This window comes from Phoxinus phoxinus (assembly GCF_949152265.1).
Source record: "Phoxinus phoxinus genome assembly, chromosome: 16".
Taxonomy (NCBI): domain Eukaryota; kingdom Metazoa; phylum Chordata; class Actinopteri; order Cypriniformes; family Leuciscidae; genus Phoxinus; species Phoxinus phoxinus.
Window position 1 is genome coordinate 29,090,993 of NC_136891.1, and position 24,499 is coordinate 29,115,491.

The following is a 24,499-nucleotide window of genomic DNA, read 5'->3' on the forward strand; positions in this document are numbered from 1 at the left end:
ATCTCAGTGATTTATTGTAAATAACAACAACAGTCCTATTCAAATTTAAAAAATATTTATTCAACAAAATATATAATTTTGCAAAATGATCATGTCAACGGAATGTCACTAATGAAATAAACCAGAAACTGGTTATGCATAGTGTTCATAAAAGTCAAGCTCTGAACACACCTTTAAGACACTAGTCTCATCACTTAAGACAATTGTCCAACTCTGGAAACTTTGGCCTTTAATTCAACCATAGTGGCACAGCAGCAGTAAATTCATTCGCTTGGAGATCGAAGGGTTTGCTGGTCTTTGGTCAATGATTTTACAGGAACAGACAAATCAAGCCAATAAAAACATGCCCACAACCCTCAGTACTATTGTCTGTACACTATAATAGAGCAACACAGTGAGTTTGTAATAAGAGCACTAAAACCAGTATGGATTTCCTGGATATTAGTTCTGCCTTTATCCTTAATTCATTTTAATATGAGTGAACTTAAGGTCAGGAGAAAAGCTTATCCTGTATCCAGTTAACCAGCTCTGAAAGTCATGTATATGTTAAACCCAACCTATTACTAATAAATATTAAACTATGAATCTGTACAGCCATACAAACACACTTCATTTATAGCAAGATTTATCTAGGCTCTTTGAAATCAGTCTGGTCCAGAATTGAAATGCGCTATGAGATTTAGTGAAACTAGCCCTCAGTCTTTCAAAGTGCTAACAGCGATTGTGAAAAAAAAAAAATCAAGGTTCTTTGGCATCATCAGCAGGAGCCAAACTCCGTTATCCACTGCTTGTATTTCTCTATATCAGCAGCAGATACAGACTTGGACACTTTCTTCAGTGCCGCCTCGAAGTCCTCCATTGTAGTGGGCATGTGCATGTCATCTTTTGATAAGTTCCGGATCTCCTCAGGGGTCAAACCCTCAATCCGCCTTCTCATTGCCATCAGGGATGCATCTCTGCAATAATTTAAAAACATTTAATCACTTCTAGAACTGTGGCACTTTAAACATTGAAAATAATTTCAGGCTCAACTCCGTCATAATAAAGTGATAGCTTCACCTGCAAACGTTGGTGATGTCAGCACCGGAGTACCCCTCCAACTGCTCAGCGATCTTGTCCATGTTGACATCATTGGCCAACTCAAGCTCCTTCAGACTGATCTTGAGTAAATCCACTCTGCCTTTAGCTACGGAAATACATAATGTGATTTAAAATACTTCGATTGTATTGGTCTTGAGCTGAGATGGATTAAGCTGATGGCATGTAATATGGTGTGACGACTGATGAATTCTGGGTAATTCTGAACACCTGAGGGCAGCGGGATATAAATTCTCTTCTCCAGTCTCCGTCTCAGAGCTTCATCAATGTCCCAAGGGAAGTTGGTGGCTGCCAGAACCATAACCATTTTTGACGGGTCATATTCAGACGTCCCTCCAACACCTGGATAACAAAAAAACATTATTTCCCCCAATAAAAGGATGTTGTTCAATCAAAAATGTACAGTTACAGTTAGCATGCAGAAATACCATCCATTTGGACGAGTAGCTCAGCTTTGACACGTCTGCTGGCTTCATGTTCTTCTGAGGTTCCTCTGCGGCTACATATGGAGTCTATCTCGTCGACGAAGATGGTGGTGGGGGCATAAAACCGTGCCTGTATAAACACGTACAGTAATAAAACAGAAAGCAAATTTGGCATGTTACAACATTTTACATGTATTAATGAGGGGGCCATACAGGAAGTGAATGTGATTTTACCATCTCAAACAGCAGCCGTACAAGTTTTTCAGACTCTCCTCTGTATTTGGAGGTGAGGGTGGAGGAGGACACGTTAAAAAATGTGGTTCGGCATTCGGTGGCAACAGCTTTGGCCAGCAATGTCTTTCCGGTGCCTGGAGGCCCCACCATCAACACTCCCTAAAATCATATGCCAGTTGTTATTGTGTGCATTAAAAATACTGTGTATAATGCAGCAAAGATCACCACAAAAGAGGATGGTAACACACATGAAAGGATGTTACATTGCTGTTAAATAATACGGCCCCAAGAATCAATTACACTACCATTCAAAAGTTTGGGGTCATTTTTTGGAAGAAATTATTACTTTTATTCAGCAAGGATGGATTAATTTGTTCAAAAGAATAAACAAATATTGACAAAGACATTTATAATGTTACAAAAAATAAATCCTTTTCTTTTAAACTTTCTATTTATCCGAGAATCCTAATTTTCTTAAAATATAGAATCACAACTGTTTTCAACTGATAATAATAAGAAATGATTCTTCTTGAGCAGCAAGCCAGCATAGAATGATTTCTGAAGGATCATGTGACACTTAAGACTGGAATAATGATGCTGGAAATTCAGCTTTGCCATCACAGGAATACATTACATTTTAAAATATATTTAAAAAGACAACAGAAAAATAAATAGACTACCGGTACTACTGTTTTACTCTATTTGCAGCCTTGGTGAGCATAATAGACTTCTTTTGAAAACATAAAAAAGTCTTACCGACCCCGAACTTTTGAACAGTAGTGTATAGACATGAACAATGTGCCAAAGTACATTAACAAGAAAAAAGCATTTTCAAGGTCACCAACTACAGAACACAATAAGGCGTGAAGAAATGACATTGGACTGATATTTGGAAGTTTTGGGATGGATCTGTGTGAAATCCATAAAGCACACGTGATTTTCTTTACGGTTCTTACTTTCCACGGGCGTCTTATTCCTTTAAAGAATTCAGGCATCCACATGGGCAGAACCACTGCTTCCTTCAACAGCTTCTTGGCCTCCTCCAGGTCAGCAATGTCACCCCTATAACAAAAATTAAACACCAGTATGTATGGTGATCTTACTAAAAAAACAGACCATTTGAGAAAATCAATGAGAAATGGAAGCACTTTTGAAGAAAGAACCCACCATGTGACATTGGGGTTTTGGGAGATGATGTCCCTCTCCAGAATGTCAATCAGGTCTTTGTCCTCTCCTCCTCTGTCAAACCTCTTCACCTCCGTCTCCACACTCTCCGCTTTGTTCTACAGGGAGAGAGCAGAGAGTTGTCTAATCTTTTTTTAACTATGATTTCTTTGCCAGAGTCTTTTCCACTGAATTAGACACTGTTGCAAATGGCTTTGAAAAATGGCACAAATCAAACATCACATCGAGCTTCAAACGAATGAAGTTGCAAGACAGCAAAAACAGTCAACTTTATGTTCAGTCTTTGGACAAAACAAGGTGCTTATAGTCAAGAGTACAAAGGAAACACTTGCCATGTTTTAATGTTTTTAAACTCTTTCTAAGCTGTTTGCTTTGATGTAAGAAACCGGTATCACAGGTTAATATGGTAAATATTGTTAATACAGCGTAATCTGATCCTTTAAAGTAAATATTGTGAATGTGAGCAGATTGACGACACAATAGGCCTTGTCCAAATAGCAGACAGAGATGGGAAATGGATCCTTACCTTGTCATCTTTTGGCTTGGACGGGTTCTCTTTCTTTTCTTTGCCTCTCTGAGGTTTTCCCTTGTCTCCATTGGTGACGCGCGGTGAGGGTCGCGGCTGTCCGCGGGGGCCGGCGCTCAGCCTATTTCCATGGCCCTTGCTGTCTTTGTACGGCCCAGAGGGTTTGCGCACTACACATGGAGATGACCTGTTCACAAGCACACACACACACATAGTATCAGGGCATACAGTGCTGACTTTGAAGGGGCCCTTTAACAATATTGTTTAAATTTTGCTGAATGGAATGCAATGTCCGTAATTAATGGGGTTGTAATCTCTCATTCAAATGTTACTTCATAATCAGATTATGGTTTATATAACAGGCTGAACAGACCTTTAATAACCTCTAGGGAGGCGTGAAAGAGTATGAGGGGCAGCGAGATGGTGCGAGGCCATTCAGATCTTAATCTAACTCACATGACAAGAGTGCAGATGAGCGCTTTAAAACTCAACAACTATTAAAGACAGGCGTCCCACAAAGTATGGGCAATACATTTCCTTTGCTTTCCATTTGTTTGAAATACTTTATAAAAAGAAATCATGCAAGTATACATTTAAATAAATAGTACACACACACACACATATATATATATCAAATAAATATATATAAAATACTTTACAAATGTCTCCAATAAGACAAAAAGTCCTAAGCAATATCTACCTAACTGATTAAATGAGCATCATTGAAAATGTACATTCATTTTGGATGCAAAAATGTATATTCAGTATAGATATTTCCATGATGCCATTAATATTTTTTTAATAAAAGATTTTAAACTCAGTTTTATTTTCCAAGGTATCCATGATCTCAGGGATTTTTTTCAAGGTTTTCAAGGTCCTTGATCGTGGGAACTCGAGTTAAAACTCAAATAGAAAAGATGTAAAATAGGTGTTCACATCTGAAACTCATATTGGGCTAAGGTTTAACAACAAACAAAAAAAGGTAGATGTCCACGGACTGAAATATAACATTTTATGACAACCAAGTGCATGCAACATTGCAACCCCTTCATAAGGCACAATCCATCAGGTACCTGAATAAAACCCAACTGGTCCAAACTGCAAAGTCTGACGACCAAACACAAAACAACACATATGTTCAAACACAGAGTTCTTACTTTAAATGTACACCATTTAACAACTATTCGATGCAGAAAATATGTACGGTACACAAGAGTAAAAGAGTTTGTGAGATCTGTGTGTGTCTGTGATGATGACTGTCAGGAGTGTTTGGACGTGTTGTGTACCTGTGCTCCACGTGAACAGGCATGATGTCATTCTCCTGGCCAAAGCTGCTGGGTTTGGATGGGGTCGACTCCAGCTGGAAGCTCTCAAGTGTTGCCATGATCTCCCGAACTTGCTTTGTCTCTTCATTTATCTCCTGCCAAACCTTGATGAGACACATAAACACACAAAGGCCAGTTACAACAAGTTGAAAGCATAATAGCCTGAATCATAGACAGGAGGAACTACAACCTGCTGCCATTTCTGCTGTAGAGAGGAGTCTTTGACTGAGTAGAGGTACTTTCTGATCTGCTCCAGGACCCCCTGATAACAGACCACTGCAGAGCTGTAGTTCCCCAGCAGCGCGTATTCCCGAGCCAGCTTCACATTCTCATTGATCTCCCCCAGACTCATTCTGCAAGAGGAACAGCTGAAGATGTATGGAAATATGTTTGGTTATACTTTATTTTGATGGTCAGTTTAACACTGTTGACTAAAAGTAACGTTGCACCTACATGTCTACTAACTCTCATTAGAGTGTTAGTAGAGTATTAGTAGACTGGTAGGGTTAGGTTTAGAATAAGTTGACATGTAGAAGTTACTAAGTCAGTAGAATGTCTTCTGGGGTAGCAAGTGTTAGCAGATATTAAGCAGACAGTCTACTAATACTCGAATGGGTTAGTTGACATGTAGTTGTTTCTAGTCAACAGAATGTTCAAAAGGGACCATCAAAATAAAGTGTTACCATGTGTTTAGATTGGCCTGTGCACTATATTTGTATGCTAAAACAGATAAAAACAAACTATGTCAGACATCAGCCAATCACACAACTAACGTTACAAATATGGGAAAAATACAACAATGCATGACCGTTTCAGCTATTACCAGGAAAATGCGCCAAACATTTAACAATACGAGCTTACGTCAAAACAAGCTTACGTTTAGCAATTTGTGTAGTTATGAACAAACCTTTAACGTTACAGTGATCAGCCTCTTAAGTAGGACAATTATCCTGAAAAAGGCACAGCATACAACTATTATTAGGGGTCAAAACTCCTGTGTGGTGCTGCTGTGGACGACGATTATAATTGAAATAACGTAGGATCCACACACTCATGTGTTCACTTCAGAAGTTAACTTGTTTGGGAAGGGCACTTAAAATTGTGAAGGCGGAAGCAAATGTATAAAGTGTCCTCGCGGGCCAGCTTTTCAATATAAAAGTCAATAGAGCTAGAATCTTTCAAAATAAAAGTAGAGTTTAGGGCGATATAAAATTCAATAATACAAACTAAATCAACTAAATATATTAAGTAAAAAAAAACATAGTAAAAATAATGTAACTAGTGGAAAATAATGCAATAAAACATTGTTGTGCACATGCAGACAGACAGCAACTAACATTCGAAAGCAGACAAAATGGAACTAACATAGAAACATCAACATTGTTACAAAGTTGTTAAAAGGTATGGCAATGCTGGGGAAATGTTGTGTTCTCTTGTTTTCTGGGTAGAAGTCTATATGCTACAATACACTTTTTTAAATAGAACTGTTTAGTCAGTTGCCCTAAAACCCAGAAGAGAATAGTATTGACCAGATATGGATACCATTAGGGATGTTTTTCCTCAACTAATTTTACACTCATACCTCAAAAGTTGCTGCTAAACAAGGACTACAACATAAGGACTACCCACTTTGATGAGTTTACATGCTTGACAAATTTGTAACAGCTTCAAAATTCACGTGAGGTGATTCACTTTGTACTTTTCAAGTTGTTATTCACAGATCTAAATGTATGTGAATTAGTCTTCCAAATGTTATTATGAACAGCTCTTTGTAACTAACATTTTAAAAATAAAAAACATTCACTAGCAGCTGTTCATTACAAAAATCAAAATTCAGACCATAATGAAAACATGTCCAAAATGTTTTATTGTTATTTCCACAGTTATCAGCAATTTATCATTTCATGAACCGAGATGAATAAGATGACAGGAGACCAAAGACGCACACCAGGTTACTGTTGCATTTGGACAATGTGTACATGATTAAATTGTTTTTTGATCCTGCTTTCTCTGATGCAGAATGCACAGACCGAGCAGAAAAGTGTGCGCAAAATGTAACGGAATCAAAATACTTCAAAATGAAATGTTTAAAAACTAGATAGGTCTAGTAAGAGATGCAGCTATGAGTTTAAATATCTAAGGTCTGTAGGATATAGAACAGTGTTGGTTGAAATCACAGACAATTTAGAAGATTCTTCAAAAGTTTTCTTCACTGGCAGAAATTGTGCTCCTGGTTGTAAAGAAGAAATAACCAGTGATTCAGAATCCTTTCAAATGTACAGTGCTGATGAGTTCATCTGTTTCCGTTGAGAGCCGTCTAGATGGGAATGTGGGTTTTTGTAAAGGCACATTTTTTTCTGAATAACCATAAATGGGTCTGATGGTGAATACTGACATGCAGATGTACTTTTGATATTTGCATTTGATATTATCAAACATTGGCAGTGCCGTTCACACTAAATTTGTCATTCACATTTACAAACTGGATGCAAACAGGACAAGAACGGGGGTGGGAAATACTGCAGGATTGGAGGTATCTCAGTCAACATTCAGTCAGTCTAACTGAAGTTTTTCCATACACGGGCATCACATTTCCTTGCAGTTAAAAAACACAAATAAATTCAATAAACAATAAAAAATTAAAGATGTGCAAAGTTGACTGATGGTAACAACAAGAGAAAACAATTCCCAGTGATTGCGGTGATGAAAAGGAGAAACCACTTCAATCAAACTACAAATTCAATAAAATAACAAAATTAAGAAAAAGGCACATGTACAGCAGCCTGTCTAATGTCTGTGTGTGTGTGTGTATTGATGTTTGGGAAGGACTAGCAGCAGCGGAACTTCAGTTTTACAGTTGTGTCTTCTGGCCCCTGCAAAATTGCTTCCATGTGGTCCATTACAGGTCTGTGGCTGTGACAAGCTCGAACCACTGCCTCAAAGCATCACTCAGGGTCTCTGGGAGGGCGTTCACATTTCGCAAAATAATGTAGAAGGGGAAGGGGAATTCCTCCATGTAGGACCGAATCTCTGGCAGTTCACCCGGCCCTTTAAATATGGGCACTTTAATATCCAATATGGAGTCCTAGCATGGAGAGAATAGAGTATTAATTAACATGCAATAAAATGTAGGATGTATATTTTATTATTTTAATTATACTTCTACTTTGAAAAACGAATTATAATAATTACATTACAATAAATACAACTGCAACCTCACCCTAGAGTTTGGATTATCCAGCACTACAAATATGACAAAGATGTTTGCGCTGCGAGCGGCCTGAACTGCAGCTGCGACTCTCTCTTTCCCCTCCAAGAACAAACCCCGGCCATCAGATACTACAAGCAGTAACTGAGACGTTTCTGTTAAGAGAAAGGGACAAAAAACAACAATAGAAGAGTGTATTAGATCAGAAACGGATGTAAGGAAATAAATAAGACCTAGAAGTAAGTGCTGCTTTGTTTACAGCAATCTGATGTAAACTACTTTACCGGTGTTTGTCGAGCCTGGTATCTGCTGTTTGGCTGCCATGAACATATTTGTTGAAGTCTCTAAAAACTGAAAGATAAATTTTTCCTAATTACTTGTATGTTGATGTGAGATAAAACCTGACAAGTCAGTTTAAAAATATAACAAAATAATATAAATACATGTAAAACATAAGAACTAAAGACAAGTTATTTACTTGAGCTATTCTGGTCTTTTTCTGCTGGAACTGACAGAGCCGCAGTATTTTTGCTCCTGTTTGGTCGTTGAACTGCTGGTGGAAAGGATGGAGCAGCTGGACATTCTCTCCAAAACTACAGCAAGAGAATTAAAAGATGGATAATTGAGTGAGTGAAAACATGCAGGAATGAATTAATCAACCAGGAACTTAATCTTGAGAGAATCTTAGCACCAATATTTCTGTGCTCTGTGTAAAAATAATCTGAACTCACCTGCACACAGCCACCTGGCCCGCTTCCAGAAGTGTGAGAGCGTTCACTATGACAGAGACCGACTCAAACGCCAGCTACAGAGACAGACACATTATCAAACATATGTTTATTAAAAGGTAACATCCTTCCATTTTAAAGGGTTCACATTAGGGGTGTTTAAATATACCGAGAAATTAATACATGAAGACAACTGTGAAAAAAGGACATTGATATAAGGTTAATAATACCACACAAATGATAATATTGAGAATCCAACAGCAGTAACTATCTGGTTGACACTCCAACATAGTAGCTGGCAGTACGCAAACCATTTCCTACACTTATATTTTGAGTGAGATTCATTGGTTGTAAAACTGATATTGTGACAGCCCTACTTCACATGTATTCAGCAGGTGATATTTACTGTAATATCTAAAGCAATATTAGGATACTGTACCTGTTTGGAGTGGTTGTCCACCATACTGGAGGAGTCGTCCACAGCCAGGCAGATCTGGTAGTTTCTCTTGCTGGGTTTTGTTCTCCTCAGCCAGATCTTATCCTTACGGAACTGACTGGCGATGTAAGGAATGACCTTGCGCATGTTCAGCCGTTTGCCTGTGCGGAAGTCTCCCCTGTTTGAGATCATTAAACAGTGTTAATGGTAAAAATCTTGAGGAGAGCTATTACAAACCGCAGGACCCACATTTTCCGGTTCTGAACTGATAAACCTGACCGGTGAATTGACAGTGCTAGAGAAGCTACTCTTTTAAATGATCATTCCTGTTATCTTGAGGGAACAGGTTAAGTAGAAATGCTTCATTAGAGGTTGGATGGGAAGGTGGAGGGACCGACCTGAGTTTGGCAGCCTGCGTGGGCTCCAGGACGAGGCGGAGCTGCTCACAGAGCTCCTGGGACAGAGGAGACGTCAGGGTCTGGTACTGGTGCCACAACACTGCTGCCGCACTCTCCTGAGCAACAACAACAAAAATGGCATGAATACAAATTATTTAAACATTACAATTTTGATATGTGAGGTGAGAAGAAGCTCAATTGTCATGTGACTGGTCTTGTGATGTCACCTCTTGTTGGGATCCTAAAGTCTGTCTCTGCCAGGCCTCCAACTGCATCTCCATCTCTCTTCTCAGCTCTTCTGGGTTCTTCAGTGATGCCTGATATAACACACAAAATTGCTGTACAATTGATATGCAGACTGTAAAATAAGAGCAATTTCATTAGTGGTCCCGGTATTGGTTTGGGGTCGATACGATTTTTTAAAATGTTTTTAAAAGAAGACTTTAAATGACCACTAGGGATGCATTTATTTATTTAAAAAATACAGTAAACAGTATTATTACAATAACTATTTACCTTTTTATATATTTGAAAATGTAATTTATTCCTGAGATAACAAAGCTGAATTTTGAGCATCATCACACGCTCCTTCAGAAATCATTCTAATATGATGATCTGAAACATTTCTTATGATTACTAATAATAAGTGTTGCTTGATATTTTTGTGTAAACGTATACGATTTTTTCAGGATTCTTTGATGAAAAAGAAAGGTATTCCCTGTAACACTACAGATGTCTTTTAATGTCACTTTTGATCAATTGAATGTGTCCTTGCTGAATAAATATATTAACTTCCACCAAACTTTTGAATGGTAGTGTATTTTTTAAGAAGTAAGCTTTTTTTTTTTGAGTAAGCATGAAACATACCTTTTGCATGTCCATCAGTAGTTCAGGTACAGTGTGGATGGTGGACTCATCACTCCTCTCTTTCATCTCTTCTTCATTACTGCTCCTCTGTGTCTCCATCTTCTCCTTCTCTTCCTCATCCGCCTGTTTCTGTACCTCCAAATCCCCACACTCCAGACCTGAGAGAGAACAGACAAATGCTCAACATGGACACAGGTTATGCATGCGTGTACAAGCACTTGGTGGATGAGTGTATTGCACCTTTCTGAGAGGCTTTATTATCATTTAGTTTCTCTGGTTTAAGCTCCTGGGCTTCAACTGCCTGCAGGTCCTTCTCCTCCTCCACATCCATTGCAATGTCATCTTCCTCATCGTCTTCTTCCTGTTTCACACCAGTTGGCTTTTGCTGCTCTGCACTGGCAGCATCTATGAAGAACAGACGTCAAAAGAAAACGTGACTCAGGTGGCATCTCTTCTAAATACTGTTTACATTGATAGGAACCTGTCTAACATGTTTCAATATTTCTGAATTAGTAAATGCATTTTACAGAAAATGAATATACATAATTGTACATAAGTCCTCACCATATGTCTGAGCGTCGTATTTCTCCTCTCCTTGTTTTACGTGCTCGTACAGGTCAGACTCCTTTTGTGTGTCAGTCTGAGTCTGATCCTGCGTTTTCTCCTCTCTGTTGTCAACCGTACGCAACCGCTTATTCACACGCTCATTATAATCGCCCATTGAGCGCTCATTATCTGCCTGTCCAGGCTTGCGTTTGAAGCTCTGGTAGAAAAATAAGAGTGGTCATCAGCTTTTCTATGTTTTACACGTACAAAACAAAGACAAGATGCTATCTTTTTATTTTGAGCAACCATACAAAAAGCCATAAATAAATGACCAAATAATCGTCGTGTGAGACAGCCTGTTATTTTACACACTGACCTGTGTGTTTTTTTGCCTCTGTTTGTGTGAACTCATCCTGGCCATCAGTTTGGAGTCGTGTCCTTCAGACTGACTGGCATCCGCTGCCCCGCTGCCGTCCTCCTGTGTGTGGACATGGGCACATTTAGAGAATAACATGAAAATTTACATTGACTAAAAATGTATACCCACTATAGAAATTTCATTTTAAGATTATATTAAAAATCTCTGTCTTTTCCAGGCCTATTCATGTCTATTCCTTATGGTGATATATATATTTAAATTGAAAATAAAGGGCGGGACTTGATTTTGTCGATCAGAAATTGATTGTTGACGTTTGCTGATTACTGCAATCTCATGATGGTTTTATGTTTTTGATTAAAGATTAAAAAGGGTAGATAAAAAAAAAAAAAAGATTTCCAAATAAATAATTTGTAATAAACAGCAAAATTCTGTTTATTGGTCAATTTGGTCAAAAGAATGGTCAATTTTGAGTCTCTGATATTTTCAGGTTTTCCAGCAATATATATTTTTTCTCTCCATGACCTTGGAGAGATTTTTAAAACTAAAAAATAAAACCTGTTTTTTGTAAGGTTGACATCTACAAATATTAAGCGAGTCTCTTTTTTTGTGTACCTCTTTTGCCTGGTCTCTCTCTGACGCGGCTCCAGCCAGCTCTACTGCGGTGTCACTCTGAACGTTCTCCTCTCCTGTCTGTCCATCTGATGCATGTTCCTTCCTCTCTGAAGATTCCACCTGTGCATCATCATCCTCATCCTCACCCCCATCCTCTTCCTCCTGTGAAATGTCAGATTCAAATTATTAGGCAAATCTTTCCCCTCTACACATTTCCTTGTAATTCACTTTTGAACAACAGACCTTTGGTTTCTGGCCTTGATCAGCCGGTATGGACTTGTCCTCCTCTCGTCCTTCTTCCTGACCTTTATTCTTCTCCTCCTCCATGTCCTCCTCTCCCTCATTCTCTCCTCTCTCATCCGTTTCAGACTCCTGATCCTCTGAGATTTCTGCTCCTTCCTTCTCTTCTGATTTGTCATCTTCTCCATGTTCCTCCGTCTGTCCTTCCTGTTGCTCATCTGTCATCTCATCGCCACCTTCCTCAGATTTATCTTTCTCTTCTCCAGTGTTTTCATCCACCTCCATGAGTTTGTCATCTATATCAAACGGATTCTCCTCTGAAACAAGAGCAAAAAAAAAAAAAAGTTAATACATACACACTCATTCAAAATTCTAAAGTTTAGGGCATGTTTTCTTTAAACACTTTTTTAGCACTTATTTAGTTATGATGCATTAAATTGACAATTAAGACATTTATAATGTTTAAAAAGATTCGTATTTTAAATATTTAAAGAAATATATTAAAATAGAAAACAGTTATTGCCTAAACAGTTACCGTAAATGCCTTGGTGAGCATAAAAACAAACAAAAATCCTACCAACCCCAAACTTTTGAACAGTAGCGTTCCTTCTGTTAGGGATAAAATAAAAAAAATCAGGAGATGTCTGAATGTTGAACATACCATCCCCTTCTCCCCCTTCTTCATCCTTGCCATCTTCATCAAGGTTAAGCTCATCTGGCAGGTCCATTGCTTCTGGTTCAGCTGCCTTCTCCTGCTTTCCATGGTACGGGTCAACTTCATTCTCATCAAACTCACGCTACAAACACACACACACACAAAAAACAAGTTGCTAAACATTAATGCATATATAACATATATATCTACAGTATCATGCTCTTTTCTACTGGGAGACAGATCTGATAGAAAGAAATGGTGAAGGACTGACCTCGTCCACCTGTTCATGGATTTTCTCCTTTTCTTCCTCATCTTTTGGGTGATCTTTGTCCTGGTTCTTATCTTTTTTTGACTCTCCAGCATCCATGTTGTCATCCTTTGCAACCAGCTCTGACTCTCCCTGATCCATTCCTGGACCGGACTCTTCCTCTTTATCACCATCAACATCATCATCATCCTCATCATCTCCCCACATCCTCTCATCTAGAGTATCTGTCTGACCATCTCCCAGATCCCCCATCTTCTTATCCAGCTCCTCATCTTCTTCCTTATCAGAGTCCTCTTCATCCTCCTCCCCTAAACCAGAGATGAGAGATTAGTTATGTTTTCTCTGTTTAGTTGAGAATGTGAAATTCAAGTTCTATATTGTCTATCATCTAATTCAACAGTAGGCTCAGTCACCTGGCTCATGGTCTGAGCCATCATGCATCTTTCCATCAAAATCTTCAGACATCTCAATGGCATTGTCCTCCTCTTTAATGTCCCGTTTGTCTTGCTCCTCCTCCTTCTTGTCCTGACCCTCCTGGAAGGTGTCTTCAACCTAAACAAAGGAGTTTTAAGTTTGACTCTAATTCAGAATTCAGTTGTAAAAACTTAAATCAATACCAATTCTGTTTTAGTTCAATTCCAGTTCAGATGTTTACGAGTACAAAATGTGTGCGTAAGAAAATAGATACACGTGAATATCTCAATATTATGTTTGCCGATATTTTATCAATTCTCAAAAACACTATTGATATTTATTTGTTTAGATCCAAGATTCGTGGCAGTGGGTTTGTGTTCAATTTAAACCCTGACCACTAGATGGCCGTGTTGTTATTTCAGAACATAAACTGTGGAAGCGCAAGGGTGCACTCCTAACATTAGCAAACCCAGCAGAGCTGAAGTGTGGAGTAATTTAGACTTCCACTATGAATAAATTACTAAGGAGATTGACAAGAGTCATGTTGTTTGCAAAAAAAGCCATGCCAAAATCCAATACTCTGGAAACACACTGAATCTAAAGAGCTCACTTAACATCCCGGTGCCATCCGCGCTGATGAGAGAGGAGTTTAGATGATTATGTAACTATGTGCAGAGCGCTTCCAACTCAATAACAAAAACACAAAATGGGTAACACTTTAGTTTAGGGTCCAATTCTCACTATTAACAAGTTGCTTACCGGTATTAGCATGCATATTACTAGGATATTGGTTGTTTATTAGTACTTATAAAGCACATCACAACGCTTTATTCTGCATGACCATATTCTACATCCCTTAATCCTAACCAATACTTAAACTTAACAACTACCTTACTAACTATTAATAAGCAGTACTTAGAAGTTTATTTATGCAAAATTCGTAGGTAATAGTGAGAATCGGACCCTAATCTAAAATGTGACCCAAAAATGACAGCGGTGAGAAAACATTTGATCATAGTGATGTGGATGTGTGCTCATGGAGTGGACTATGCACTTTCTGTTGTTAAATACTTAAGAAATTAAAAACTGCTATACTGTGAACCTCTAAAGCAGGATCTAAAGAATATGTACAGTCTGTGTGAGTGTGAATATATCATTTCTGATGATGTTGTAAGTTACAGGGACTGATAAATGCAAATGCAGATCCCACTGTTCTGATTAAATAAAATAAAAAAATTCATATGGTGGTGTTATGACAGTTTTTCTAAAATGAGATCCACTTCCTAAAAAAACAAGAAATAACACAATATATCCCCTTTCTTACAGTATTACAATATATCGTATAATGACCCCTGTATCGTGATACGTCTCGTATCGACCGATTCTTGGCGATACACAGCCCTAGTACAAATGCTTTCTGAACAGTGCTTCAGTCATACTAACGTACCTGATCCTCATTCTCGATTTTGTCGCTGACGTCTTTTACTCCTTCACCCTCTCCTATTCCTCCACCCTCATAATCATGGAACTCTGTCGCTCCCTCACCGTCTCCTCCCATCAGCTCCTGGGGCAGACAGAAACCCTGAAGAGTGATAGAAGAGAGAGGGGGAGAAAGACAGACAGACAAAAGGACAGAGTAACAAAAATTATAATATTATATAATCTTTATCTCCACATTTCAAGACTAACAACTGCAGAGAAGTATTCCAACCCAATTAAATGTACAGACAGTGATCTCTGGCATGACACACATATGGGGGAAGTATCATTAAAAGTCATATGACAATGTAGCAAGCAGTCACTACTCTATTTTAGAATCGCCAGTGAAGGGAAGCAGAAGGCAATATACCTTCTGTGCGAGTTCAGTGAAGATGTTAGCGAGAACGGACAGCAGCTTTCCGGTGGTACGGTGAGCTCCCAGTAGTACAGCCAGATAATACCTCACCAACTCAGAATACAGACACAGCATGGGCTCCAAACGCACCACACTCCTACACGCCTCTTTCAGTTCCTTCATATAAAACATTAAATATACACATTTAATTTTTTTTTCAAAAATTAACTGTTTGCAGACAATACTGTGATGTGATGTCAACTGACCTGTAGTCGGTGGGGCTGACAGCCATCCCTGTGTAGTCGAAGTCTCTCTAGCAGCTCTGTCATGACTTTATTGACCTCCGGTAATGAGAGACTGGACATGTCTCCACTCAGGTCTTCTTCCAGTAACTTGCTCAAGTGTCCGGGTTTCAAGAACTCCTCTGTCACCTCGGAGTCGCTCTCTAGAGAAACACACAAAATGAGCACACAGAGCTTGTTTGAGGGGGATCTCTTTGTCTATGTAAAATCCTGGGTGAACTCCTACCTCTCTTGCATTCTGACTGCTGATCCTCCTGCTTTTCTCTCTCATTCCTCTTAACAATGGTCTGAACCGCACACAGAATCATGTTTATTGCTTTCTCCAACTGCTCAGAGAACTCAACAGAAAATGGATTGGAACGTCCTGCATGCAGACAAGAAATAAAGGGTAGATAAATGTGAATCAGCATAGACTACATGCTATTCTGTATGTCAAAAATGACATACTACATACTGTAAAATATACTGAAAGCAAGATTTTTTTGTTCTATTTAACTTTAATTTATTTTTATTTCACTTTTAGTTTGAGTAATTTTAGTACTTCAACTTTGCTGCCAAGGCAACATTTCTAATTTTCAAGTTTTTCCCTTAATATTTATGCTCTTACGTTTCTGCGACTGTCTGATAGAGAGCAGGTGAGTCTTCCAGGTGGTGAACTCTGTGAGGCAGGTTTCCACCTCGTTCCTTACGGCCTGGAGACCACAGATGAGGGCAGGTTGGGTATGGGGGACCAGAACTCCGTCAGGAATAAAGAGCTGTTCTACAGCCGGCATCTGGCCAACCACAATGCTCAGCCGGTCTAGCAAGGAACAGCAACGTGTGAAGTGATCCCTGTGAGGATTAGAGAGAAGATTAAACTTATAACATCATTCATGATTATACATTTAAGGGAGGTGATTTAAACTAGTGATTAAATTCAAGAGGGATGGCAGACAATATCTTCCTAGAAAAATTGCTATAGAAATGCCCATGATTTCTAGGTCTCAAAAAAAGAATTCAAACTCACAAAAAACACATTTTTATTTCTGTTTGCACTACCTGAACTTAATTGAACAGTTCAATTCAAGTGTTTTTCTGACTCACCAGCTATGGATAACTCTTTCTGTGGATTCCTGGGCCAATTCATCCAACTTCTCTTTCAGGTCTTTCACTTCCTTCATTAGGTTCTCCACCTTCTGCTCCACCTCTTTCCAAGCCTGCTCCCCTCTCCGCAGCAAACACACCTGTGGCTGGACGTGAGGGGCCAGGGGAGACGGGTGGCTCAGTGTGGCTTGACCCTGCACAACTTCCCCCTCCCTGGCCTCAGCGGGCACTGCAGAAGAACCTTCAGGACAGCACTGGAAGATCCAAGAGAGCTGCTGGAGCACAACCGAGCAGTGCAGCGCTGAAGACTGAGCTCGGGAGATCCAGCGCTGGAGAGGCTCCTGAGGAGGGAGACCGCTGGCATCATCTCCAGAGGCAGGCGTGTGAGACTGGATACTCTGGACACTGTCGATCAACTTCCTATTGTTTTAAACAGAGAGCAATCAGAAAATATGCAGTGTCATGGCATACAAGAGGACAGGCACGTCAAATGTACACACTGCAGTTCATAAATTCAGTATGATTTGTAAGTCTCTTATGCACACAAAGTCTGCATAAAAAAAAAGAAAAACTGTTGTCTATTTTAATATATTTAAAAATGACAAGGCTGAATTTATCCAGGCTGAATCATTCCAGTCATCAGTGCCACATGATCTTATTATTATCAATGCTGAAAATGCTGCCTAATATTTTTTTGGAAACCATTTTTACAAAAACTTTTTTTGCAACATTGTAAATGTCTTCTTTACAGTCACTTTTAATCAATTTAACGCATCCTTGCTTAATAAAAGTATTAATTTCTTCATCTAATGTATCTTAAAAGGACAGTACCTCAGATGGACCCAGTGCTCTGTCAGTCCAGCAAGTCTTTGCCTTTGCCTCAACAAAAGTTTAAACAGGTGAGAGGTGAAACCTCGACATCGCTCTACATTTCCCAGACCAAGCTCCTAGAAGAACAAAGAAAGAAATAAAAAAACAATCCCTAACCGCAGCACTAGATGAAGACTACATGAAACCAACAAAGCACAATCAACATCAAATCTAAAGCAGACGGTAAATTTATCAGATTATATCGGAGCTGATTTAAGGCCCTCACCTTAACGGCACATTGTAATGCTGTCATCATGGTGTTGCGCCTGGCCCAGGATCGATAGAAATACTTCTCACAGCCTTCCCATGCATTCATCATCTCAGCAAATAACCTGTGGACATTAATTACTATTAAAATCAGGCTCTGGCCCTCAGCTCGATAGAAAACACTATAGATGATGGTTACGTACGTGTGCTCGGTGTTGTCCTGTGTCTTGACTGAAGACAGGGCTATCTTCATCTCCACTGGCTGCAGACACAGTGTCTCATCTGGGTCTGCAGTACGACCCCAGTTCAGACCCTTACGGTAGGACAGACCTGGAGAGAAATAAAACAATTAATCAGCTGTCTACATCTTAGATATGGGGGTCTATGGCAGCCCTATGAACCATACATCATAGAAATATGACATTTGGCACAGTTATAGAAGTGGTACAAATTAGTAATCTGACTAATTTAGGGGTATCTAGGACCAACTCTATAACACAACCACCAGTAAAAAAAAAAAAAAAAAAAAAAAAAACTTTTCAAATGGTTATAACTTTTGAACCCTTTTTTCTAGAAAACTGACACACACACACACACACACACGATTCGTCTCACCATGCTGATCACATTCGCCATCTTACATTAAGACGCCACCCATTACAGTAGTGGCCATTTTGAAGTACAGTATTCCATTTTTTCACTACTCCTCCAAATTTTGTCCAATTCTTATAAAAATTGGCTCAGATGATCTTTGGACCAAGCCGCACAGAAGTGACTGAACAGACTTTTGTTATTCATCCTTGTTCAAAAGTTGTTGCAAACTTAATGTTATAACCTTGAGAGAAACCAGGCTCAAACCTTTATAATTAATGAATTAAATTATAATCAAACAACAATGTTTACAGTTTTTTTTTTTTATGACCAACAACAAATTCTCTACTAGCACAAGAAATGACTCAGACTGACCGATCTGTGCAAGCATCTTGAAGAGTTCTGCCAGTGCTCTCTGTTTCTGCAGGAGGAAGTGTTTCACCTCCGCCTTCTGCTTCTCCTGCTCCATGCTACGGTCCACCGAAAGGCTCTGCAGTGCTTGCACGTTTGAAATTATCTCGACTGGACAATAACAAATTGGAGAGAAAGTTACATTTTCAGGTTCATATGAGATTTTCACAATTCATTCATTAAGTAAGCCTTTAATAACTTGAACATGTCGAGTAAGCTCTAGGTTTGATGACTAGCCTGACTCAGCATATAAAATAGCATAAAATAATCTAGTTTAATAAGAAGAAGATCAGACAAAATAATTTCTGAAGTTATGACAAAAAGTGATACCTGAGAACTGATCCAGGTCTTCTGAGATCTCAGGCAGGGAAGTCTTCTTTACCAGTTGCACACACAGCTTCTTCATCTTCCTCGTGAGGACAGGCAGACGGGCTTGGAGAGACGAGGGCTCTTTATCAGATGAGAGTTCCTCTGGACCATCAGTCTGATTCATGAAAAGTGTTTAAATACAACTATGTTACAAAAACAGATACCACATGTTTCAAGGTATAAGGACAAGAGAGTTTAAAAAAAAGTTCAATATCAGGAAATCCTTTAAAATTCAAGATGTCATATATTATATGCAAAGCAATTGTCTCATAGGCAAAAGAGTTGAATTTAAGATGACAGTTTGGTTTGAACTGAGTTGCCATTTCATCTTGAGATTATGTTACCTGCAGATCTCTGCCTTTTCCAGGAAGGGCACCTCTCAGTGCTCGGTGAACCCTGTGCAGAGGAGTCTCCTCAGGCTGTGAATCCACATCATCCATGCTGCCGCTACTGCCCTGCTCCAGCAGACAAGGTGCACACGGCTCCTTCAGTGCTGCCTCAAACTTCTTCACAAACTTAAACAGGGTCCTGAACACAGACATAATGTCATAACGTTAATTTGAAATAATTACAGCCAGTTTGAGGCCCATTGCTCTAGCACTATGTTAAATATACTTGTTAAATCTTCTCCGTTGAGTGCTTGAATCGAACAAACATTCTGACAAATAATGACAATATCATGTTGGTGATGTGATTAAGCTGAAAACACACTACCACTAAAAATTTGGGGGATGGTACGATTTTTTAAATATATTCCTGTGATGGCAAAGATTTTCAGCAGTCATTTCCTTCCGAAATCATTCTAATAGCTTGTTTTGTGGTCAAAAACATTTCTTATTATTAATGTTGAAAACATTATTGTGCAGCTTAATATTTTTTCCCTGATTCTTTGATGTTCAAAATACCATCCTTTATTTGAAATAGAAATCTTAAGTAACATTATAAATGTCTTTACTGTCACTTTTGATAAATATAATTAATCCTTGCTGAACATTTTTTAGTCAATCACTCTCACCTGTGTGTCTTCTCCACAGACTGCTTGATGGACCAAAAACTGATATCATTCCACTTGGAGATTTTGACAAAGTCCTATATGTATCAAGATAAAGATTACATCAAATCAATAAGAGACAGGAAGAAGAAAAACTAAAAATATATATGACATCAGTCTTGCCTGCTTGAGTTTCACCTACTTTGAGCTCTTTCTCTATAGGAGACCTCAGCTGGGTGATCTTGGTCTGGATGCTCTCTGAGAACTGTGTGTAGTATTTATAGAGATTCCACAGCAAACTGCCGAGTGAGTCTGTGAGGATGAAAGGACAAGGTCATGCATTTAATGTGGCCTGCACAGTCAACACTTTGTCAAACAACACTAATACACAAAGTAGCAAAAAGAAAAGAAAAAGAAAAAAAGAAAGTACTTTATCAACATTGTATTGTTGTGTCCATGTTGGACATGGATGTTGCAATTCAAATGTCATGAAATCACTTTGAGGTACATTTTAAAGATCTCTTAAAATCGAAATTGTACATTTGTAGAGTGATCTCTTTGTGTTAGTGTTCTCTGCTGACAAAATAAACAAGATAATTATTCTCTATTCTCTTACCATGTCCTTCCTGTTTAGGAGCCAGCAGGACGTGGCAGTGAAAACCGAGCAACATGGACAAGCGGACAGAAAACTCTCCTAAGGTGGAGCCTTCTATGAAGGCCTGCAGTGTGGATGAGACTGACGAGAGGGAAATATCCTCCACACCATCATCTACTGGACAAAAAAGTGTGATACAATGCAAACCCATTAAATGTGATATATTGGAATTACTCATTTACTGTAGTAGAGAAATCATTTTACTACTACATATATAAAAGTTCAAGTCGGTCACCATGTCTGGTGTCTGTCCTCTGCTCCTGTAGGTATTTCTCGATCAGTTGGTAGATGGACAACCAGTGCTTGGTTGAATTCTCAGCGTGGCGCTTCAGAGCGTTATCAAGGCTGCTCGACCAGCAGCTGCGGAGATACAGTAGTGGAAACCAGTTAGACCATCATGTCGCAGTCTAATCCAACCATACAGGCTTTAACAAGTAGTGTCACTAGACTACCATACTTACTTGAGCTCAAGTTTTCTCCACTGAATAATAAGTTGTGTGACAGCTTCCAGCTCATTCCTTAGAGACACTGCCCGGCTAGCATTGTTTTCCCAGTCCTGTGAGGGAAAATGAGAGAAGAGCTGCTCTCAAACTGATATCATGGCCTAAGCTGTGTACAAATGGCCAGTAAACTACTGACTAGTACTGGTTTAAGGATATACGTGCATGAACGGATTCCTCTACCTGTGCTTTGCTGAGCAGGATCTCCAGACCATTTAGGAACTTTGCCAGAGGGCTGGAAAGACTGAATGCTAATATCCTCTCGATCACCGTGGTGATCTGTGACACAATACAATAGGGAGGAGTTAAGAGACGACATTGAGAAAGTGTCAAAAGCTTTATCAAGTTAACTGACTTTCAAATACGTTATGTCTCAAATGTTAACTAAGCCAGGGATTTTTTGCAAAATTAAATAACTCTTTTATATTGTTACTATACTGAAGCCAAAGTAAATGTGTTCTGTTCAAACGATTTGTTGAACATTTTAATATTTTTATTCAGCAAGGATGCATTAAATTGATCAAAAGTGACAAAGACATTTATAATGTTACAAAAGATGTCAATTAAAAACAAATGCTGTAATTTGTATAATATTTCACAACATAACTGTTTTTACTGTATTTTTGATTAAATAAATATAGCCTTGGTGAGTATAAGAGACTTCTTTCAACAACATTAAAACACTTTTCTCTCTTAATTTTTTAAAGTCCCTTGTGGGTCTCTGCACCCCAATTTCAAAACTCCTCAATTAGATCTTAGCAATGACAGTAATAGTAACTGCTACTCCCACCTGAACAAGAGCAGGGTGTTCGGGCCAGTCGTTGAGGCGCTGTTTCACGGCCTTACTCAGCTGTTCTAGCGCTGGCAGACAGATCCGGGCCTGACACATGTTAGGCTCTATGTAGAAGTCATACGGCCCATCATTCTGCAGAATCAGTCCAGCTGGACCCCCTGAACCGCTAACCGTGTTTTGGAGCAGAGTGCTGAGGAGGAGCTGAGAGCCCATCAACTTAGGATCCACTTCACAGTCTGAGAGAGAAGGGGAGAAACAGGGAAAGGTTAGATGAAGAGATACATAGGGGCCTGAGGAGTTCTGATCTGCATACATTTATGCCTTCATACCCATTAGATGGTAGAAGCGGGCTATCAGTGGAGCTGTGATTTGATAGGATGAAACCAGGGCACTGATGTGGTGTTTGGTGTGATTGGTTGGCGAGTTGGGCTGGTACCAAAGTGACTGAGCGTAAGACAAGCAGAGTCTCTGATGGACCTGAACCACTGTGCTCATGCTGCTGACCAACAGGAAGCTTCCCGTCTCACTAGAATCCTCCTTATCTACATCATCGTCGTCCTCTATGATTATTGGCTGATCGAGACTAGGTTCTGACGTGATATCAGAAAAATCCTGTGGAAAAAGTGGAGAAAACACATTATTGGCCAAAGTACAAACTCTTACTGATTTCTACACTGCTTGGTTTGATTTGACTGATCTGCAAATGTGTGTGAACAGATTTAAAGACGCATAAAAACAGATGACTGGTTTATTCCATCTTTACCTTGTGGTAGGAAGGAAAAGAGCGTCTGAACTCTCTCTCCTCCTGCTGGTCCTCTGTAAGGCCTGTTCCGTGCAGACGAGTGCGGCTGCGATACAGACTGGCTTCCATCTGCTCTTTTTCTCTAGCGCTCTTCTCCTGCTCGTCCCATTCATTCACTATAGCCTGAACAAAACACAGTCTGTGTCACTCTTGTTCACAATCACAAAATAGCTCAAATCAATTCAACTAAAAATGTTTCTCTGCAGGTTTAAACATCTAATAGTAATAGTGAGTAGAAAAAAATGCTGTTAACTTGGGAGTAAATATTTCCCTGAATAGATAATTTTCTTGGCTTTAAAATCAATAACGGTAACACTTTATTTTACAGTGTCCTTGTTAAATGTAGTGACTATAGTAATAACTTTAAAGTATGCAACTAACCCTAAACTAAAACCTAACCCTATAGTAAATACATGTAGTTAATTATTATTACTCTGTAGTTAAATGTATAAATACACTGTAACAAGGACACCTTAAAATAAAGTGTAATCGAATTAACAATATAAAAATCAATTAGTATTAAGTAATTATTATAACCAGTAAACTATTTTCCAATATATACGCAAGCATGCTCGCACGCACAATATATATTAACTAATACCAATTAAAATGTTTTTTGTTAATTGAATTAAAGCTGAAATAAAATAAAGTAGTCAACATTTTAAGTGGTTCAAAGAAGTTAATCAAAGTTGTCCTAAGACAAGAACAAAATTAAATTAAAAATCTTTTAGACTTTCTCCTTTCATGTTCTTGACACAGGTTTTATTGTTTGGGTTTCTGTACTTCATATCTCACCTGGCAAACATGTCTGAAGAGTTTTTGCGTCTCTGCACTGAGATGTCCGGCACTCAGCGCGTGACTCTGTATGTAGAGCAGCGCATTCAACAGCAACAATGAATGATCTGGGATCACGCGGCTGACCTCTGTCGCTGGCAAATGCTTTCCCAGGCCCTTTAGCATACGCATGCATTCCCTTGAACACAGGTAGTCTGCACAGGCCAGATCAGAGGATGCCGCTGGCCTTGGAAAAGCTAGCATGGTGGACACGAGACGCGTCAGACCCGGTTGGGCAGTCGTTGAGGAGGACACCTGAGACGCCAAGAGTCGCATGCCATGCTGCACCTGCAGAATTGCTGCCCTCAGGGGCACCACCACATCAGGATAGAGCGGGTAGTCCTCAACCAGCCGCTGGCAAAAACGGTGCTGTGAAGCCTGCCAGACAGCCTCTTCCTTCAACAAACCCTGAATCCCCAGCCTGGATTTTGGCCCCGGGGCCTGTAAGGCCTTCAGGAGGTGGGAGAGCAGGTCACCCACTGCAGCTGGTTGGCCGATGCTGCACAGGTAGTGCTGGAGTTCCTGATATAGGCGACCGTATTGGGGGTCAGGGGGGCGGCAGGCTTGTTTACGACTCAGTTCGCAAATCTGCTCCTTGACCTGCTGCATACGGATCCACAAGTATCTAAAACACACACACAAACAACAAAAGAGTTTTAAACATTAAATTGGAAGTCTGTAGGTATAAACCGTTATTAAAATTCTTGACAACA

At 39.3% G+C, this 24,499-nt stretch overlaps 2 protein-coding genes across 3 annotated transcripts in view; both read right to left on the minus strand.

Moving 5' to 3' along the window:
- Positions 1–38: 38 nt before the first annotated feature.
- On the minus strand, positions 39–5,908 carry katna1 (katanin p60 (ATPase containing) subunit A 1). 2 transcript variants are annotated; one of them, XM_079639452.1, is made up of 11 exons: positions 5,701–5,908; positions 4,984–5,146; positions 4,755–4,897; positions 3,469–3,655; positions 2,925–3,040; positions 2,714–2,819; positions 1,758–1,916; positions 1,527–1,653; positions 1,309–1,440; positions 1,060–1,186; positions 39–956 (listed from the first exon to the last, which is right to left on the minus strand). In XM_079639452.1, the coding sequence occupies exons 2-11, from the start codon at positions 5,143–5,145 to the stop codon at positions 758–760; spliced, it is 1,458 nt and encodes a 485-aa protein (XP_079495578.1). In that variant the 5' UTR covers position 5,146; positions 5,701–5,908; the 3' UTR covers positions 39–757. The 2 variants fall into 2 exon arrangements, with proteins under 2 accessions (XP_079495578.1, XP_079495577.1); XM_079639451.1 differs by having other exon boundaries at positions 4,984–5,161; positions 5,701–5,896.
- Positions 5,909–6,637: 729 nt separating this feature from the next.
- The window catches only part of mdn1 (midasin AAA ATPase 1), a 56,252-nt gene continuing 38,390 nt past the window's right edge, over positions 6,638–24,499 (minus strand). The window contains exons 63-101 of the mRNA XM_079584164.1: positions 23,748–24,411; positions 22,914–23,075; positions 22,480–22,762; positions 22,148–22,386; positions 21,541–21,636; positions 21,319–21,413; positions 21,093–21,217; positions 20,819–20,971; positions 20,405–20,514; positions 20,227–20,300; positions 19,556–19,739; positions 19,173–19,326; positions 18,807–18,953; positions 18,044–18,170; positions 17,860–17,965; positions 17,595–17,710; positions 16,764–17,183; positions 16,288–16,511; positions 15,907–16,044; positions 15,645–15,823; positions 15,394–15,555; positions 14,992–15,126; positions 13,544–13,682; positions 13,134–13,438; positions 12,869–13,004; positions 12,211–12,524; positions 11,968–12,129; positions 11,353–11,454; positions 10,995–11,193; positions 10,671–10,835; positions 10,431–10,588; positions 9,791–9,880; positions 9,564–9,679; positions 9,169–9,343; positions 8,733–8,806; positions 8,480–8,594; positions 8,286–8,352; positions 8,014–8,156; positions 6,638–7,878 (exon numbers count right to left, since the gene is read on the minus strand). Of these exons, the coding sequence (XP_079440290.1) occupies positions 7,693–7,878; positions 8,014–8,156; positions 8,286–8,352; positions 8,480–8,594; positions 8,733–8,806; positions 9,169–9,343; positions 9,564–9,679; positions 9,791–9,880; positions 10,431–10,588; positions 10,671–10,835; positions 10,995–11,193; positions 11,353–11,454; positions 11,968–12,129; positions 12,211–12,524; positions 12,869–13,004; positions 13,134–13,438; positions 13,544–13,682; positions 14,992–15,126; positions 15,394–15,555; positions 15,645–15,823; positions 15,907–16,044; positions 16,288–16,511; positions 16,764–17,183; positions 17,595–17,710; positions 17,860–17,965; positions 18,044–18,170; positions 18,807–18,953; positions 19,173–19,326; positions 19,556–19,739; positions 20,227–20,300; positions 20,405–20,514; positions 20,819–20,971; positions 21,093–21,217; positions 21,319–21,413; positions 21,541–21,636; positions 22,148–22,386; positions 22,480–22,762; positions 22,914–23,075; positions 23,748–24,411 (6,739 nt within the window). The 3' untranslated portion in view covers positions 6,638–7,692. The remainder of the gene's footprint in view (positions 7,879–8,013; positions 8,157–8,285; positions 8,353–8,479; positions 8,595–8,732; positions 8,807–9,168; positions 9,344–9,563; positions 9,680–9,790; positions 9,881–10,430; positions 10,589–10,670; positions 10,836–10,994; positions 11,194–11,352; positions 11,455–11,967; positions 12,130–12,210; positions 12,525–12,868; positions 13,005–13,133; positions 13,439–13,543; positions 13,683–14,991; positions 15,127–15,393; positions 15,556–15,644; positions 15,824–15,906; positions 16,045–16,287; positions 16,512–16,763; positions 17,184–17,594; positions 17,711–17,859; positions 17,966–18,043; positions 18,171–18,806; positions 18,954–19,172; positions 19,327–19,555; positions 19,740–20,226; positions 20,301–20,404; positions 20,515–20,818; positions 20,972–21,092; positions 21,218–21,318; positions 21,414–21,540; positions 21,637–22,147; positions 22,387–22,479; positions 22,763–22,913; positions 23,076–23,747; positions 24,412–24,499) is intronic.